Source organism: Phocoena phocoena, chromosome 11, assembly GCF_963924675.1.
Source record: "Phocoena phocoena chromosome 11, mPhoPho1.1, whole genome shotgun sequence".
NCBI lineage: Eukaryota > Metazoa > Chordata > Mammalia > Artiodactyla > Phocoenidae > Phocoena > Phocoena phocoena.
In genome coordinates, this window is record NC_089229.1 from 58,461,700 (window position 1) to 58,479,758 (window position 18,059).

Here is an 18,059-nt window from a genome sequence, read left to right on the forward strand (position 1 = left end):
TTTAGATCTGATCACTGACCCAAGTTTACTGCCCTAGGAGAACGTGCATAAGAGAACAGCAACGACTTTTTTTTTTTTCCCCTAGAAGATGATTCTGTGGGGATCCCTGCAACATTCCATTCCAGCAAGGCCTCTCACCTCACCTTTGTGGAGCAAAGTAACAACCCACGTGTAGGTCCCCAAACGGTAGACACTGAAGCAGCAGGGAATAAGCAATGCAGGCAGGCACGAAGGGGCTGAATGAGCTCACTGATCAGTAAGTTAGGAAAGAAGAATGGAACTGGGCTGAGGTGGCCCAATCCAGGGATGGTCAGTAGAGCAGCACAGTCCTCACACTGAGTGCAAGTAATGTCCCCCTACTACCCCCATCTGTTACCGACAAGGGCTATTTATTACCCCTTCAGAGTCACCAGGCTTCCTAGTCTAGGCAACTCTTCAAATCCTTTGGTTAAAAACACACTTTAAAAATAACATCTCTCCCCATCATCATTCCCACATCTTCCCTAACCTCGACCCACACCCTCCTCCAAAAACTCTAATCAGCCTCGGGGCTGAGTATCATCTCAGAGTGAGAGAGGAGCAGTAATAACACCGCATGAGATGGGATGGGCAGGCTCTGAGGCTAGTAAAGGATTGTATCATCTGAGAAAGGGATCTAGTATGTTCTATTTGACTGAAAAGAGAAAAATACAAAGTACTAAAATATTTTAAGAATGTTATGAGCATCTGTAATGAGTGGGGGTGAGATATGAAGTACAGAGAGAGTTATGACCTGGCTCCATGAATACAGGATTCAGAAAACACTAGCATAGTGTTTAAAGAGCCCAGCCCTAGGCTGTGAGCTTGAAGGCTCCCCCTACAATTCCTCTGCCACCACTGCCACCAATGGGACTATTTCATGGGAGAAAAAGTATCCCTTATTCCTTGTCTCCTTTTTCCAATCACTCACCCATGTTATGAACTGTTAGAAATGAACTAACAATTAGGCAAAAAGTATCATGAGTGTAACCCAAAAAGGCCCAAACAAAATTCCACAATGCCATTAACCATCACAAAGATAACCTCAGGCTCTCCGTCACTTCCCGTGCCCCAACCTGCCCAAACCAGAGACACCCATTAATAAAATCCATCAAGCAGACTGACGTGAGAACACACAAAAGGTAACTTCAGAATTTTACAACAAAACACAGCAAAATTACAGCCATTTAAACATTTAAATACAGAGAAAGTAGACAGAACCAGGAATTCTGGGAGGCAGAGGAGGGCAGCAGTGACATCAACAGTTTCTACACATGAAAGGCCCTCATTTCACTAAGCCTCCTAGCAAAGCAAGGCTCCCCTAAACTACTATTAATTAAATGAACAGGATTCTAGATTTTTCTCCTTTTCTTCAAGGCCACTGACAAGAAACATATGGTGTATTTTCCTTGACTAAGGAGTAGAGACTCAGAAACAAGAGATACCTGCCCAGGCAAAACCTTCTATAAAGTTACTCGGTTTGGGGCTGTTTTACATCAGATAAACCCTTCCTGAGGTTGGAAGTACCCGTGAGAAAATGAATAGTGGCAATTTTATCCTTTATACTTTACATCCTACCTATTGTCCCCTACCCCTACTCCCTTAACCCCAGGATGTACAAAAGGACACTCTATGGGTAGGGAGCATTAGGACTCTCAACTCTGGGATGGGTGGAGGGGAGGGAAAGCTAGGTCCAAGCTCTAGGTACAACAACTGATAATACAGCTTCTTCCTGCCCAGTAGCATCTCCTTCCTCTCCCTATAGCCAGCCTACTGAACACCTGTTTCTCCATTCTCCATTATTTGGCTTTCTGTCTGATTGGTGGAAAGGCACCTGACCTTGAAGTGAAGGGGAGCAGAACTCTCCTTTCAGTGCATAAAGGAGTGACTGGGAAGAGACAGGTGCAGGATCTTATTTCCTAGAAGATGGACAAAGGCTTCCTCCTATCTGTCTCCGTGTGCACAGTCAGGTCTTGCAGAAGGTGATGGAGTTGAAGAGCAAATTATAGCTTTTTGAAGGAATCTTGACCTTGTAAATAGTGAGATGGGGTTTATGGCCCTTTTCTATCCCAGCTCCCTGCTGTCCTTCCACAAGCAGGAAGATTATTTCTGATGTCCTGATTCCCTGGAAAAGGGGCCCAAACACACTAGGGCAGGTTGCTCTGGACAGTTACAAAGAGCCTTGTCCTTTCTCGCCTCTTCACGGCACACACACACAGAACAGTCCCCACCTCTATCCCTCTGGATGTGTGTGTGCACATGGCACAAGCCTTTCAAGGACAGCTCTTGCTGTACACAGATGTGCCAAAGGTCAAAGCCTGGGGAAAATTCAAGAACCTCAGTTCTGTCCCTCTCAACTAGCTGCCTGAGTGTCAAAAGGCACCATGTGTCCAGGGTGGGGATGGGAATTTACCAAGTCCTCTGGTACAGGAGGCAGGGATGACACTGTCTACATCAAGGTTTCCTAACCTTGGTACCACTGACATTTTGAGCCAGACAATTCTCTGCTGGGGGAGTTGGGGCTCTGCTGTGCCCTGCAGGGTGTTTAGCAGAATCCCTGGTCTCCAGCCACTAGCTGCCAGTAGCACACAGCCCCACCCCCAGGCGCGACAACCAAAAGTGTCTCCAGAGATTGCCAAATGGCCTCTAGGCGACAAAACCACCTCTTTGAGAATCGCTGGTCTAGAGGTAAAGCAGCTGATTGTCCGTGATGGGGAAGGAACCTAAATGGATTCAGCAAGGTCACAAATGCAAAGGCCCTGAGCACAGCAACCATGTGAGATAGTGAAGAGAGGGGCCCTGAGACCCAGGGCAGAAAAGATCCTCTAGGAAGCAGAAAAGCAGGTATTCCTGAAAAGCTGTAACAGGGGAAGACATTTTCTCAGAGGGTGTGGTGTTGGCCTCGGCAGTGAGAAGAGTTAGTCAGAAGTCAGTAGGTCCACTCCTCTGGAACTCGCCAGGGAAAACCTAGTCTTCATCCGAATTTGGATCAAGGATGGCTTCCTAAGGCTGTGGGATTGTCTCCTTAGTGAGCCTAGGTCACATCTCTGCTTCCGGAGGGCAAAGCCTAGTCTTTCCTCCTAGGATGTGGCAGGTCAGAGGGAGGAAAAGCCACTTCCGCTGCCTGCTTAGTGTTCTACCTTGTTCCTTGCCCAGCCCCCCAAAATTCCATATGAAATTTCATTCAAAAAAGAAATTCACAAAGCTAAAAACTTAAAGAGGCAAAGTGGGCAGGTTCTGCTGTATGGAAAAGAGAAAAAGAACACTCTGGATGAGAGAAAGAAGGCATAAAATGTATGTGAAGAAGAGATGGGATGTGTGATCTAAGAGCTTTATAAAACAAAACTTTAAAAGTCTGCATGTTTTCTTACACCCCTGCCAAAAGGTCCATAACTAAACTCAGTAAGTAGGGCCCACAGTAGGACTCCATCAGTCTTCTAGCACGACACCTTTTTCTTTTAAGAAAATAATTTGTTTAAAAAGCCTTCCCAAATAAGTCCAACACATCAAAAACTGTTTTTCATAAAGATGAGAACAAGCTCCAGGCACCGTGTCTCTTTGGGGTACGGAAAGAGTATATTGCAGTTTAAAACAAAACATAAAACTTTCTTCACAAAATAAAAGAAGTCTTTTTGGTCTCCTCGACTGTAGCACACACAAAAAGTGACAGTTCCTCCAGGCTCCACCAGGAGTGGAGCAAGAGCAGAGGGCAGGAGTGCAGAGACTTCTTTTTCCAGGCCCAGGCCTGTGAAAACCGATGACCAACTGTTAGTCCTCAGCTGGGCCCACAGAGGGGCTGTATTCCTGGTCAGCCCTCTGGAGTCTGGAGCATCAGCATCTCCAAGAATTCATTTATATACTCAACAAAGATGGGGAGGGAAATCCTAAAGCAGGCATAAGCCAGAGAGGGTAGGGAGGGGGAATGACAAACATGAGAGTCTGATTTCAGGCTGCTCAGCCCACACCGCCCCTCAGTATGTGATTCTTACCACTGTTACTTGTTGAACTGGAAAGAATAGACCCCATGGTCTGAGGGAGCATCCACCGTCACTTGATTTTGCTGGCTGCCGCTCTCCTGTACCACAGCCAAGGCAGGAGAGTCACCTTGTGCATCCTTTCCTCACCTCCCACTGAAGCAGCTTAGCTAAGTTGCATGTCCTCCCCAACCAACCCATTCCCACACACCTGTGTGAGTGCACATACACACACACACACACATACACACACACGCACACTCAGAGCATCACTTCCCCAACGTTTAGAGCAACCCATCCTCTTCCCAGGACACACTAGTCGATACAAGCCAGCATCCTGGGATTAACTACCATCTGCCAAATGAGAGGAAGGGCCTCATTCAAAGATACAAACTAAGTCTTTCCTTCCTACATTCTTCACATCCCTACCAGCTATTTGTGAACACAGAATCAGCATCACTGTGAGAGGAAGATTTTGATCAGGGGAAAATCTGCCTCTGTTCATTTTCCAATCCTCAATCCAAAGAGATTATAAAGCTCTTACCTCAACTGAAACACTGGAAGAAGGCACAGGGGTGTACTGGGAGATGTACGCTCCTTGCATAGCTGCAGCTGTTGGCATATACTGGAATGAGATACATCAATAGGCTTAGAGCAGTGATTCTTGGCTACATTTAAAGCACCTGGGGAGCTGTAAAAACTACCAGTGCCTATTGTTCCGTCCCCAGAGATTCTAATTTAATTGTCCTAATTGTGCTTTTTAAAAGCACTTCAGGTGACTCTAAAGTACACTGGCTTAGAGAGGCTTCTACGTACATGACTACCTTTTCCTCCTCTTTCCTGTCTTCTGCTTTTTCTCAACGCCTTCTCTGCTTTAAGCCCTCCTGAACAAATCAGAATGCATCCGACCTACAAGAAAACTAATGAGCTTCACCCTTTCTTCCTGTTACTACTTTGATAAAGACTTCTAGGAAAGTGTATGAACTAGATAAACTAATATGTAGGTAGAAACACCATTTATTTAGTTGCATGAGTAGGAATCAGTTAAAATGAATGAGCTAAACAGCAGAATGGCTGTATTCCTAGCTCACGGATTATTATCTTTTTAGTTTATCGCCTTTTCTGAGTGTGCCCTCGATGACACTGAAGTGATTCCCATCCTTATTCAAGAGTATTTAAACCTAAGAGTATTACATAGGTATTCTTTGCTTGGTAGGAGTTTATAATAAAAAAATATCCTGCTTTACTGTGCCCGTGTTGCTGAGCGAGAGGTGGCCCAGTTGCTGGGTAAGAGGTCCCATCATGGAGGCAGGCTGGAGAGAAATAGGATGATCCATTCCTGGTGTCAGAACTGAACCCTAGAAGCAGCAACAAAGGACAGGGTTAGTTGGCAGCATCCTATGAGGCTGCCTGAAGCGGTGATTCATGGCTACCAGAACCACTGAAGACAGACATTTAAAAATCCTGGGAAATGATAGGTGAGCAACGACCCAGCTATGTAGCAGGAACAGGCACTGCCCATCAATCTGGAGGGATCCTTGTCTAAGAATAGCAAACTCACAGAATTTAAGGTCAAACACCTGGGTTACACAAGAGACTGAGCCAGAACTCACACCCTTATCTCATTTCATCAAATCCCACTGTTTTTCTTTACATCAAATTGCCTCTTTGGCTTTTGCCCACTTCTGAACACTCACTGAAGGCTGCATGAGGTATGACTGGTGGTGCATCCAAGACAGGTTAGGTACTTGTAGAGGAGATGTCTGAGTTACTCTCTAATGCAAGCGAAAATAAACAAACAACGTTAATTGCCTAGAGACTATTATTTCGCCCAATGATCTGATAATGTTCAGCAAAACCCACATAAGGTTGGAGTGTGCCCCCCCCTCAGAAACTGTAAATATTAAGAATAAACTGTTTAAAAAATATTAACAACTCTTACACTTCAAGTAATCCAATTTTAAACTGGGCTACAAATTTGAGTAGATATTTCTCTAAGGTGATACACAAATGGCCAACATGCACATGAAACAGGTTCAACATTAGTCACTAGGGAAATGCAAATCAAAGCCACAATGAGATACCACTTCATACCCACCAGGATGGCTATAATTAAAAAAGGACACAATAACAAATGTTATACACTACAGGTGGGGATGTAAAATGGTACAGGGGTTTTGGAAAACAGTTTAGCAGTTCCTCAAAAAGTTAAACATAGAGTTACTATGTAACCCAGCAATTTCACTCCTAGGTATATACCCTGGAGAAATGAAAACATATGTCCACACAAAACTGTGCACAATAGTTCAGAGCAGCATTATTCATAATAGCCAAAAGGTGGAAACAACTCAAATGGCCATCAACTGATAACTGGATAACAAAATGTGGCATATCCATAAAATGGAATGTGATTCAGTCATAAAAAAGAATGAAGTACTGATACATGCTACACATGAATAAACTTTGAAAACATGCTAAGTGAAAGAAGCCAGACACAAAAGACATATACTGTATGATTCCATTTATATGCAATGGTCAGAACAGGCAAATCTATAGACGTAGAAAGTATATTGGTCATTGCCACGGGCAGGGGTAAGGGCAAATGGGGAATAAATACTAATGGGTACACAGTTTCTTTCTGAGGTGATGAAAGTGTTCTGGAATTAGATAATGGGGACAGTTGCATACTTCTATAAATATACTAAAAAATACTGACTTGTACACTTTAAGAGGATGAATTTTATCGTCTGTAAATTATATCTGAATTTTAAGATTAAAAAAAGCAACGAGAAGCTAGAAATGCATCTTGATAGACAAGTAGGTTTATTCCACAAATATAAGGATTGTTCGAGATCAGAAGCTCTACAAACATAAGTCAAAATTGAAGAAAAAAAGTCATAGTGTAATATTAGATGCTGAAAAGACATTTTAGAAAATTCAGCAGCCATTTACTTTTTAAAAAATCACAAAGTAGGGAATTCCCTGGCGGTCCAGTGGTTATGACTCAGCGCTTTCACTGCCGCGGCCCGGGTTCAATCCCTGATCGGGGAGCTAAGATCACATAAGCCCCGAGGTGCGACCAGAAAATAAATTTTAAAAAATACCACAGGAAAAAAAAAAAAAAAAAAAAAAAAAAATACCACAGGGCTTCCCTGGTGACACAGTGGTTGAGAGTCTGCCTGCCGATGCAGGGGAAACGGGTTCGTGCCCCGGTCCGGGAATATCCCACATGCTGCGGAGCGGCTGGGCCCGTGAGCCATGGCCACTGAGCCTGCGTGTCCAGAGCCTGTGCTCCGCAACGGGGGAAGCCACAACAGTGAGAGGCCCGCGTACCGTAAAAAAAAACAAAACAACAAAACACCACAAAGTAAAATAGAGACTAGAAAGAAACTACTTACATATATTAAAGGCTATTACCAAAAACTATCTGCAAACCTTAACCCAAACAGAGAAATATTAAAACCATTGCAATTATAGTAACCTATTAGGTAGTGGGGTCAAATAAATACAATTGGATAAGAACACAGTTGGCATAAAATTGAAAAGGAGGAGAGAACTATTATTTTGCATCAATGATATAACTGTATACCTAGAAAACCTAAGAGACTTAAGTAAAAAAAAAAAAAAACTAGTAGTAATAAGAGGATTTGGTAAGTGAGCAGTATACAAGATAGATGAACATAAATTAGTAACTTCTCAGTGTATCAGTAAGCATCTAAAAATGCTTATAAAAATTACAGAACACTTAGAAGTATATTTAACAAGAAAAACATAAGACCTACATAAATAAAACTAAGATCTTATTGAAGGACATAAAACTTTGAGAACATGAAAAGAAATACCATATTTTAGGTGAAAAGACTTAGTACTTTTTAAGAAGTCAATCCTCTTTAATATATAGATCTAATGTAATTCCAATTAAAATCCTCCCTCACAGATTTTTAAAAATTAGATAAAATGATCATAAACTTATACAGAAGAATAAATGCCAAAACATAGCAAAGAAAAGTATGAAAGAGTGGAGAAGGTTTTGTCTTATCAAATATTAGAACATACTATGAAAGCCACTGTAATCAAATCAATACATTATTGAAATAGGAACAGACACAATGATCACTGGAAGAGAATAAAGGATACAGAAAAAGATTCCAGTGTTTACTATATGACAAAGGTGGCATTTCAATTCAGTGGGAAAAGGATGGATTATTTAATAATTTGGTGCTAGGATAACTGGTGAACATTTTGAAGGAAATACAATAGAACCCCTATCTTATGTCATATACAAAAATAAATTCCTGGTTATTATACATTTAAATGTAAAACAATGAAATACATCTTGGGGACCATATGTACAATATAGGGACTGGGAAGACCTTTTAAATTAAGACAAGAAATGCAAAAGCTGTAAGTAAAAAAGCAGACATATTTAACTATACACAAATTTTAAAACTTTTGTACGGCAAAAACTAGTGATTCCCAAAGTATGGTCCCCGGATCAGCAGCAGAAGCAGGAGCAGCATCTGGGAACTTGTTAGAAATACAAATTCTTGCCTCTCACCCTAGACTTGCTGAATCAGAAATTCTTGCTGTGGTACCCAGTAACCTAGGTTTAATAAGTGATTCTGATGCACAGCTGAAGTTTGAGGACCATAAAGTCAACAGAAAACAATTAAATTTGGAAAAAAAAACTTGTAACAAAGATAACATTCAGAAGATTAGTACTTATAATATTTTTTTTTTTTTTTTTTTTTATGCGTTACGCGGGCCTCTCACTGTTGTGGCCTCTCCCGTTGCGGAGGACAGGCTCCGGACGCGCAGGCTCAGCGGCCATGGCTCACGGGCCCAGCCGCTCCGCGGCACGTGGGATCCTTCCGGACCGGGGCACGAACCCGCGTCCCCTGCATCGGCAGGCGGACTCTCAACCACTGCGCCACCAGGGAAGCCCTAGTACTTATAATATTGACAGTTTTTTTTTTTTTTGGCTGCCCCGTGTGGCTTGTGGGATCTTAGTTCCCCGACCAGGGATCAAACCCATGCCCCCTGCTTTGGGAGCACAGAATCTTAACCACTGGACCACCAGGGATGTCCCAATAATACTGATAGTTTTTATAAGTTGATGGGAAAAGAACAAATAGTCAAACAGGAAAAAGGACCAAGTATATGAAGAGCAAATAAAAATATGACCAAAAAAATGCTTAAACTTAGCTGCAGTCAGCGAAGTGCAAATTAAAGTAAAAATGTACTTTACATGTATCAGGATTGAAAAAAATTTTAAAAGAGCAATGTCACCTCTGGCTGGAGGAAAATGGGTACTCTCATATGTTGCCAGTGGAATGTGAATTGGCACAGTCTCTGTGGAAAGCAATCTGGTAACATCTATAAAACTGAAAGTCCGTGTATTATTCAACCTAACAACCTCACCCCTCGGACTCTAGCCCCCAGAAACAAAAGCACTCATATGTGAGGATATAGGCAAAAGGATGTTTACTAGAGCATTATTTGCACCAGATAAAAACTGAAATCCAAAGAATGCCTTTCACTGGGGTATAGTGGAAGAATTCTGGTATGTGTGCAGCATAAAATATGTCACTGTTAAAAAGGAAATAATTAGAACAGAGCTGCGTAAGAACTACCTGGAGGGCTTGTTAAAACTCAGACTGGTAGGACCCGTCCCCAGAGTTCCTGTGAATCTAGGGTGGAGTCCAAGAACTTGTGTTTCTAAAAATCCCCGGGTAGTGCTGATATTGCTGGTCCAGGGACCACACTTTGAGAATCACTGGTTTAAATGAGAAGAGTAAAGTGTAAAAATATATATTTAATATGGAAAATTTTTGTAACATAAACAATGACTTCCAAAACCCTCTACTTATGTGTATATGCAGATAAGAAAAAATATGGAAACTAGTAGGAAATTAACATGGGTTTGCTTGTGGGAGTAGTGGAGAGTAAAAGGATGCTTCTACAACAGTTCATATACATGTAGTGTGATCACATGTTATGCTTTTATGTAAAACTATTTGTGTAGAGTATGTATAAAGGAAAAAACAAAAGAACAACAAGTAGTTCCCAGCCTAAAACACAATGGTAGGGAAAACCACCACACCCTTTTCTGGGCATGAACGTACCTGATATGAAGACAACATACCTGATATGAAGACACAGGAGATGGAAGATACGGGGACAGTGCAGACTGAGCAATCATCCTGCTGGGGGTGATGTTATAAGGAGCTGGGTAAAACCTGTAGGAAGGGACCTCATCAGTAAGGAGTCACAGGAAACTACAAGGCAAGGGCCCCCACTGATAGACACAGCCACTTCCCACTAACTACTCTTTTTTTTTAAAATAAGTTTATTTAATTTTTGGCTGCGTTGGGTCTTTGTTGCTGTGTGCGGGCTCTAGTTGCTGCGAGCAGGGGCTACTCTTCGTTGCAGTGTGTGGGCTTCTCATTGTGGTGGCTTCTCTTTGTTGTGAAGCATGGGTCTGGTCATGTGGGCTTCAGTAGTTGTGGCACACAGACTCAGCAGTTGTGGCTCGTGGGCGGTAGAGGGCAGGCTCAGTAGTTGTGGCGCGTGGGCTTAGTTGCTCCTCAGCATATGGGATCTTCCCGGACCAGGGATCAAACCTGTGTCCCCTGCATTGGCAGGCGGATTCTTAACCACTGTGCCACCAGGGAAGTCCCACCACTGACTACTCTTTAAATATCAAGATGAAACATCCGAGTGCCTGGACACAGGCCGCTGTCATTTTCAGGTGGCCTGTTTATAGAAAACACCCTTACCCATTCTGAAGAGCTGTGGTGGGGTCATAGGTCAAGGCCATACCACCCTATAAAGAAAGAACACAGCACGCACATTGTGAGCCCTTAGTGAGAACAGGAACAAGCCCAGAATTTCAAGGCTGAGGACGTATTTGGTTCAACTGATTAAAAATGAAGTCTGAACTAATCCCACTACAACTGTTCCAGGGTTTTTCTGGTTGTGCAGGATGCAAAATTCCATTCAAGATCCACACTGAAGAGCATGTTAAGCAGCCAGCATCTCTATTACATACTGTAGCTCTCAAGTTTACCACAGAAATCAGGCCATGGAAATTTCCATTCCACTTTTCTTTTCTTTTTTTTTTTTGGCCGCTTTGCTCGGCATGCAGGATCTTAGTTCCCCTACCAGGGATAGAACCTGTGCCCCCTGCAGTAGAAGCACGGAGTCCCAACCACCGGACCGCCAGGGAAGCCCCATCCATTACATTTTAATGTCCTTAGTATTCCTGTCTCCTAGAGGGCCTCTTACCATGTCTCCATTCCTTGGCCAGGCCCGTCCATTTTGCACAAATTTTCCTTGGTTCTGTCGTTTCTTTGGACCCCCATCAGCAAATTTGCAAAGCAAGGGATCAGATGGGGCTGCCAAGAGAGAAAGCAGACAGGCAGCTGAGTCCCACCTCACTTAGTCCACTCACTCATGCAAAAATCCTCCAGAATCTTCACAGGAAGTCATAACCTGTGGCCCTCTCAGCCTGATTCCCAGATGCCTCACCTGGTACTCCAGGGGGTGTCTTAATATATTTTCCATTAAAGTGGGTGATGATGGCTTCACACTTCTCTGTGGACTCCATCCTAAGGAGCACAAGAGGAGTTAGGGTCTACCTTCTCCAGGATCTGTACTCTCCTTATATTCGAAGAGAAAGCTCTAAGTTCCCAGCCCCACAAATGCTCCAAAAGTTGTCGCTACAGAAATACAGAGTTTCCTCCACACAAAGTCAAGGTATCTTAAAGAGGCAACCCCAGCTTCTAATGAAGGTTTTCTCAACTGGCTCCTAAAAGGAATAATGGTGGTCTTCAAACCATGAATATTCCAAAGAAGACACTGATAGATGGGCCTAGTGTTGTGTCTGGGTCCCTAAATAAGAATACAATGCTGTTACCATTATTTTTTATTACAAAATTCCTAATGGAAATTGTTCCCTCACTTTTTTTTTTTTTTTTTTGCCACGCTGTGCAGCTTGTGGAATCTTACTTCCCCAACCAGGGACTGAACCCAGACCACAGCAGTGAAAGTGCCGAGTCCTAACCACTGGACCACCAGGGGTTCCCCTCTTCCCTCACTTTGATAAAACTGTACAAGCTAAGAATTCGCCAATATTTATTTTTTGCTTCTGGTTATAATTATCAAGGTCTAAATAGCTACCGATAACATCATTAAGATTTCATGAGTCGGGGCAGGGAGGGATAAATTAGGAGTTTGGGGTAAGCAGATACAAACTAATATATATAATACAGATAAACAACAATGTCCTACTGTATAGCACAGGGAACTATATTAAATATCCTGTGATAAATCATAATGGAAAAGAATGTGAAAAAGAATATATATGTGTATGTATACATATATTATCTATATATACATATAAACACATATGTATACATATATATGAAAAAGGATACATATATAAATCACTTTGCTGTATACCAGAAACTAACACAATATTGTAATTCAACTATACTTCAATTTTTTTTGAAAAATGGGAGAAAAAAAAGATTTCATGAGTCTGTGGGAGGAAAGAGTATTAAGACAGGGTTTATGGTCCAGAGTGATAGAAAAAACAATGTTAGGAACTACTGAGTTAAAGTGTCTTGTTGGGGAAAGAGGACTGAGTAAAAATCAGAAAATCTAGATTCCAGCACCCGTTCACCGCTCAGAGTCTCTGTGAGTTAGAAAATGCACAAAAACCCTTCTGACTCATTCCTCATTTCTGCTTCAAATCCCCATCTACCTTATTACACAGGGCTGTATAGATCAAATGAGATAATGCATATAAATGTGTTTTAAAATGATAAAGATCTATATAATACAGGGTACAGTATCTTCCCCTCTTTCCATATTTAAAGTAAGTCTCAGTATATTTTCTATGCCAATAACAACTAAAGATACGAACCATTCCTATGAAGGCAGTTACTAAAAAAGGCCTCAAATGGAAACTTTTAGAGAAAATAACCTTAGGCGTCCTAGAGCAAAAAGTGTTGAGTTGGGTTACTCCCACTCCTTAGTCTTTCAAAAGGGTGAGCAGGCATGGAGGGTTTTAAGAGAATCACTTTCAGGACCTCAGCTTCCTCATAAACGCTTTCCTAAAACTGATGTGCCTGAGGGAGAGCTTGTGATCACTAATGATCAAGGCTGAAGTCCCCTCTTACAACCACTCTTCTCAATATACTTCGAACTCATCCCAAAGCTCAACACAAGGCATGGAGGACTAAGTTACAAATCTTTTTGTTAAGTCAGATGTTTCCAATTCTTCCTTCCCACAAGCTAGAGGACTCAACAAGTTGTCAACTGACACATAAAAAAGTCATTTTGGATGATAGATCACCCTGGTCTTGGCATATAATTCAGAAGGAATTCAAAGAATTCCTATTTTAGCAAAACTCTTTCCATTCCCATTTACTTATTTATGTGAACAAGGTTCCTCACCATGAAAACAAAACACAGGAACAGAGCTGGTACTAAACTCTGTCTTGTTACAGCAATAAACAATATTCACTGATGGCTACATGATCTAATTATATAAATCTAAAAGGAGCATTTCCAATAAAATTTACTTTATATCAAACAATTTTGTATCAACATTTTAATATATTTATGTTGTTTGGGGCAACTGTGAACTAATTATAAATATAATTTTCTTATGGATTAATGCATATAGACTCAGGGCCACAGGAAAAAAATTTATATACATATTTTCATTGCAGAGAAGTGTAACAATGATCCATACAAAGACTTTCAACTATAAAAAAGTATTTTACACTAGAATACAATTCTGTAGGGAAATACAATGGAAATACAAGATCAAGAAGAAAAACAGAACACTATAAGAATGATGTAAGAGTTATGACTTTTAAAAAAATGCCCTAGGTATTTTAAAAATGATTTTGTGTATCAAATTGCTATGACATTTAGATCTCATTTAGATACATTTTTAAATGATATGACAGTTTTATTTAAAATGTCAATATTTATAAATTGCTGGAAATTATACTTTGCAAGAATCTAAATGTATGAAGAAAATCTGTAGGTATTAATGTAGAAACATGCAAGAGATTTCATAGTTTTTTAAGTTTTCAAAGCCATATTTCCCACACTGGGCTTTGAGGCACCCTGGGCCATTGTGATGAGCTCACAGAGGCACAACAAGGGATATTTTAACTTTCTGAAGAAAATACAGCAATACCTATTGGATATCTACTGTAAAGACGACTAACTCTAAACAGTTCATCATTTCAACATTAGATCACCCTACAATCCTTTAGATAACATATTTTTGCAAAGCTGGTTTTTCAGTGGTTGCTATGACAAAAGCAAGTACCATAAGAAAACTAATGTGTAACAGGAAATGAGGGTGTAAGTGTCCAATCTGATTCCAAGGTTTGAGAAGTTGTGTAGTGTCCAACAGGCACACACATTCACTAGAAAGTATAGTTATTTAAGAATGAAATAAAAATATTTTCTCTTTCAATGTATTTTTCAAATAACTACAAAGTTGTTAAGATATTTATTAAACACTTTTTGAATTGTCTAGACCATTTAATTACTTAGTAAAGCAAATTGTTAAGTATTTCTTTTGTCTAGGGCTAAAAAATTATCGAGACAACTAAGGTGCCATGAACTGGAGCTTTTGCTTTAAGAGTATGGAGCAAAAACGTTTGATGATCACAAACCTTAGAAACTCCCCTTTAGTTATACTTGGGATTGCCAGCAGGTGGTGCCACCAAGATTGAGTTGGCTAGGGAAAAGGTCCTATTCCTTGTTCTCAAGGTCTAAAACACTCTAGAGTAAAGGAATGTTCTTGGACCAGAGAAGATATTATAAAAGAAAAAGGGACTTTTAGATCACTTACTCCAATACTTTTCAAACTTTTTAGAAAGGCAACAGAATTTCCTTTCAAGCAAAATCTTAAATAAAAGCAGAACCATTTCCTAAGTGGGCTAGAAGAGGCTGAAGCCCTACAATAGTGACCCTAAGCTCAGAAGAAGGTACCCTGAAAAATTCTGCAGCTCTAGGGAACACCTTAAGAAAATCACTCATCTAAATCTCTACTTCACAGAGTAAACCAAGGCTCATAAAGATCTGATATCACATGGGCAGTTAGTCGCAGAGCTGGTTCTAGAATCTACGACTCTCAACAGATCTGAAAAGGTACCAAATCTTCCATTTCATCCTGCTGATCCTGAAGCCAGAAGGATAAGGGCTCTGCTCCTGTGAGACCTTTGGGCAAATCACTTCATATTGGGAATTTTGGTTTCCTTTTCTATAAAATGGAGAATTAATATTTATTTCACAGATTAAATAATAGGATGAGAAATACTCAGTAAACTATAACAAGATATGGAATTATTTTATTCTGGTTATGTCTGAATGAAAGAAACAAAGGCTAGAATAGCAGAAAGTAATGGGGAAAGGATAAAGATTTGGGAGAAAATAGGTTTGTGAGTACTTTGACCTAAAATTATATGAACTTTTGATTTACTGTCAAGTACTTTCGACTAATCGTTTGGTCCTGGGGGGAGCAGGGCACAGACTTTCTGGTGACCTTCTAAGTGACATTCCTTATTAACCTCATCATTTCCCATTCTTGGCATCCCTCACCTTGCAAAGCCAACGCCTCTGCTGGTCCCACTGGTGTCTCGAAGGATTCTAGTGGAAATAACCTGGCCAAAGGGCTTCAGCATTCCCTCCAGTTCTTGCTCATCCATTGACAGCGGGAGGTTTGAGATGTATAAATTTGTGGGGTCCTGCTCCTGTTGCTATGGAAATAAAAGTGAAAAAATGAATTTCATATCTCTTAACCCTCTCCCACCCTCAGTGGGCAGCCACAAAATGACATCTCAGAAAAGAGAGAGCAGGGAGGCATGCACATAAACAAAGAGGATCTTAACGATTTGTAACACCTGGTCCCACTATCATGGGTCATGGGTTATAAACTGAGTCCGGGCCAAAAAACCCCACAGATTTAATATTTCTAGTACTGTACAAGCCCACAGTACAAGCCATCAATTAAGTTTTTGGCTGTCTCTTTAAGAACTAGGCAGAGCAGCGCTCTCCTCTGCTATCCAACAGCCCAACAGCCTGTCCCAGAGGCTGGATTCTCTCGGACTGCCTTTGCTTCCCGGGCTGCATTGCTCTGGGTAATCCCCCCACTCCGCTCTTCCAGCCACAGCAGACTCCTCTTAGTAGGAATGCCTGTACACTCCCTGATGGAGGGAAAGCAGGAGGAGAAGAGAAGGGAAAAGGGAAGCCAATGTGCTGGGGGTTGCACTAAGAGCCAGATGTATAGCTCACTGGGTCACCACGGAGCCCTGAAAGTTCTAGTCTCACAGGAAGTCTAAAGTCACTCTAATGTCAGAGGGCTTTTCTCAAGAAGAGGTGGGAGAGGGCCTCCCTGGTGGCGCAGTGGTTAAGAATCCGCCTGCCAATGCAGAGGACACGGGTTCGAGCCCTGGTCGGGGAAGATCCCACATGCCACAGAGCAACGAAGCCCGTGCGCCACAACTACTGAACCTGTGCTCTAGGGCCCGGAAGCCACAACTACTGAAGCCTGCGCGCCTAGAGCCCATGCTCCTCAACAAGAGAAGCCACTGAAATGAGTAGCTCATGCACCGCAACCAACAGTAGCCCCCGCTCAACACAACTAGAGAAAGCCCACGCAGCAACGAAGACCCAATGCAGCCATAACTAAATAACTAAATAACTAACTAAATAAATTAAAAAGCACTGCAGATAGCCCTTGCCCATCAACCGCATGGTTCTTAAACCTCTGGAAGCCTTTGGTGCTAACTACAACCCCTCAGAGGAATAGACACGGGGTAGTACCCTTACCTTTGCCATCTGTGCTTGCACACCACTGGCTTTCAGTGCTGTTACAGCTTTCTGTGCTGCTGAAGGACTGTCAAAGTCCACAAAGCCATAGCCTGGAACAGGGAAACAGCATCACTGGGAGGTGGGGGGGTGTGAGGGAGGTAGGAGGCCCAGGCTTTTCAGGAAACAGAGGAGGAGTTACGATCCACGCAATAGAAGTGGTAGGGAGGAAGAGAAATGAAGAGGTTTCAGGTGGTTATCCACGTGCTCCTCAAACCCTGTGAGATTTGGTCTACTTTATAGCTAAGAATGCCAAGGGCAATGAGGTCTTTATGGTATCCTTGCCTTCCTCCCTCTCCCCTAAGAAATCCTAGGTTTCAAGAATTAGGCTCCTCTAATAATTCACAGCCCCCTCTATTTCCAAAAGAACCCCCTTCTCTTTTCTAGGCACACCTGCAGAAATGCTAGGCATGTAGGAAATACAGCCTCTCCACAGCAGATAATCAGCCACCTGCTGGAAGAAGCCCCTCCTCACCCCAATGTACAGCCCTTTCCCCTCCTTCCACTCTTCCATCCCCACCTAGAATTGCTCAAAACCCCAACAAACCCAACCCACCTCCACAAACAAAAGGCATTTACAATGCTTTGCTAAGTAGAAATAAACTCACCCATGAATGAATATCTACCATCCAATCCAGGGAAACATGACAGCCAAAGTAGGCCCAGGGGACTCAAAGGCACTCTGTGCAGGCTTCTAGCCTTGAGTCCCCAAAACAGCATTTTCAGCTCTAGCTATCTGGTCACAAAGAATCTAAATACCTACTAGTCTTTTAAGCCTGAAAACCCTGAAGACTCCTCCCTGGCACTGGAAACCAGGGACTTGCAGCAATAAAGGGCAAAGGCAAGGGATGGCCTCACTTACAGCTGTTCTTCACCACCAAGAGCAGCTGTTCTCTTACCTTTGCATTTGTTTGTGGTCTTGTCCAGTATGGCCTTAGTGGAGACAATCTTGCCATATCTAAGGGAGAAGAAAATGCAAAGTGATAATCTGGGGACAGGGATTTAGACTAGGACAGAGATTGAGACATCTGCATGAATCCATGCCCTGTCTTCACTCCCACTAGGAAAACTGTCCCTACTCAAACCTTAGAACAAAGAAGAAATGAATTTAAAACGTCACACTTATCATATAAACCTATTCCCCAAAGGTACCTACAAGAAATA

General features: G+C 41.9%; 1 protein-coding gene across 3 annotated transcripts in view; it reads right to left on the reverse strand.

Moving 5' to 3' along the window:
• Positions 1-3,575: 3,575 nt before the first annotated feature.
• RBMS2 (RNA binding motif single stranded interacting protein 2) overlaps positions 3,576-18,059 on the reverse strand; it is a 56,227-nt gene continuing 41,743 nt past the window's right edge. Inside the window, exons 3-14 of one of the 3 annotated variants that reach the window (XM_065886640.1) lie at positions 17,795-17,853; positions 16,857-16,948; positions 15,627-15,784; positions 11,523-11,602; positions 11,280-11,389; positions 10,772-10,818; positions 10,138-10,231; positions 5,690-5,767; positions 5,240-5,350; positions 4,537-4,617; positions 4,008-4,093; positions 3,576-3,902 (exon numbers count right to left, since the gene is read on the reverse strand). In XM_065886640.1, the coding sequence (XP_065742712.1) occupies positions 4,013-4,093; positions 4,537-4,617; positions 5,240-5,350; positions 5,690-5,767; positions 10,138-10,231; positions 10,772-10,818; positions 11,280-11,389; positions 11,523-11,602; positions 15,627-15,784; positions 16,857-16,948; positions 17,795-17,853 (991 nt within the window). In that variant the 3' untranslated portion in view covers positions 3,576-3,902; positions 4,008-4,012. The remainder of the gene's footprint in view (positions 3,903-4,007; positions 4,094-4,536; positions 4,618-5,239; positions 5,351-5,689; positions 5,768-10,137; positions 10,232-10,771; positions 10,819-11,279; positions 11,390-11,522; positions 11,603-15,626; positions 15,785-16,856; positions 16,949-17,794; positions 17,854-18,059) is intronic. The other 2 variants (XM_065886639.1, XM_065886641.1) reach the window with 2 other exon arrangements.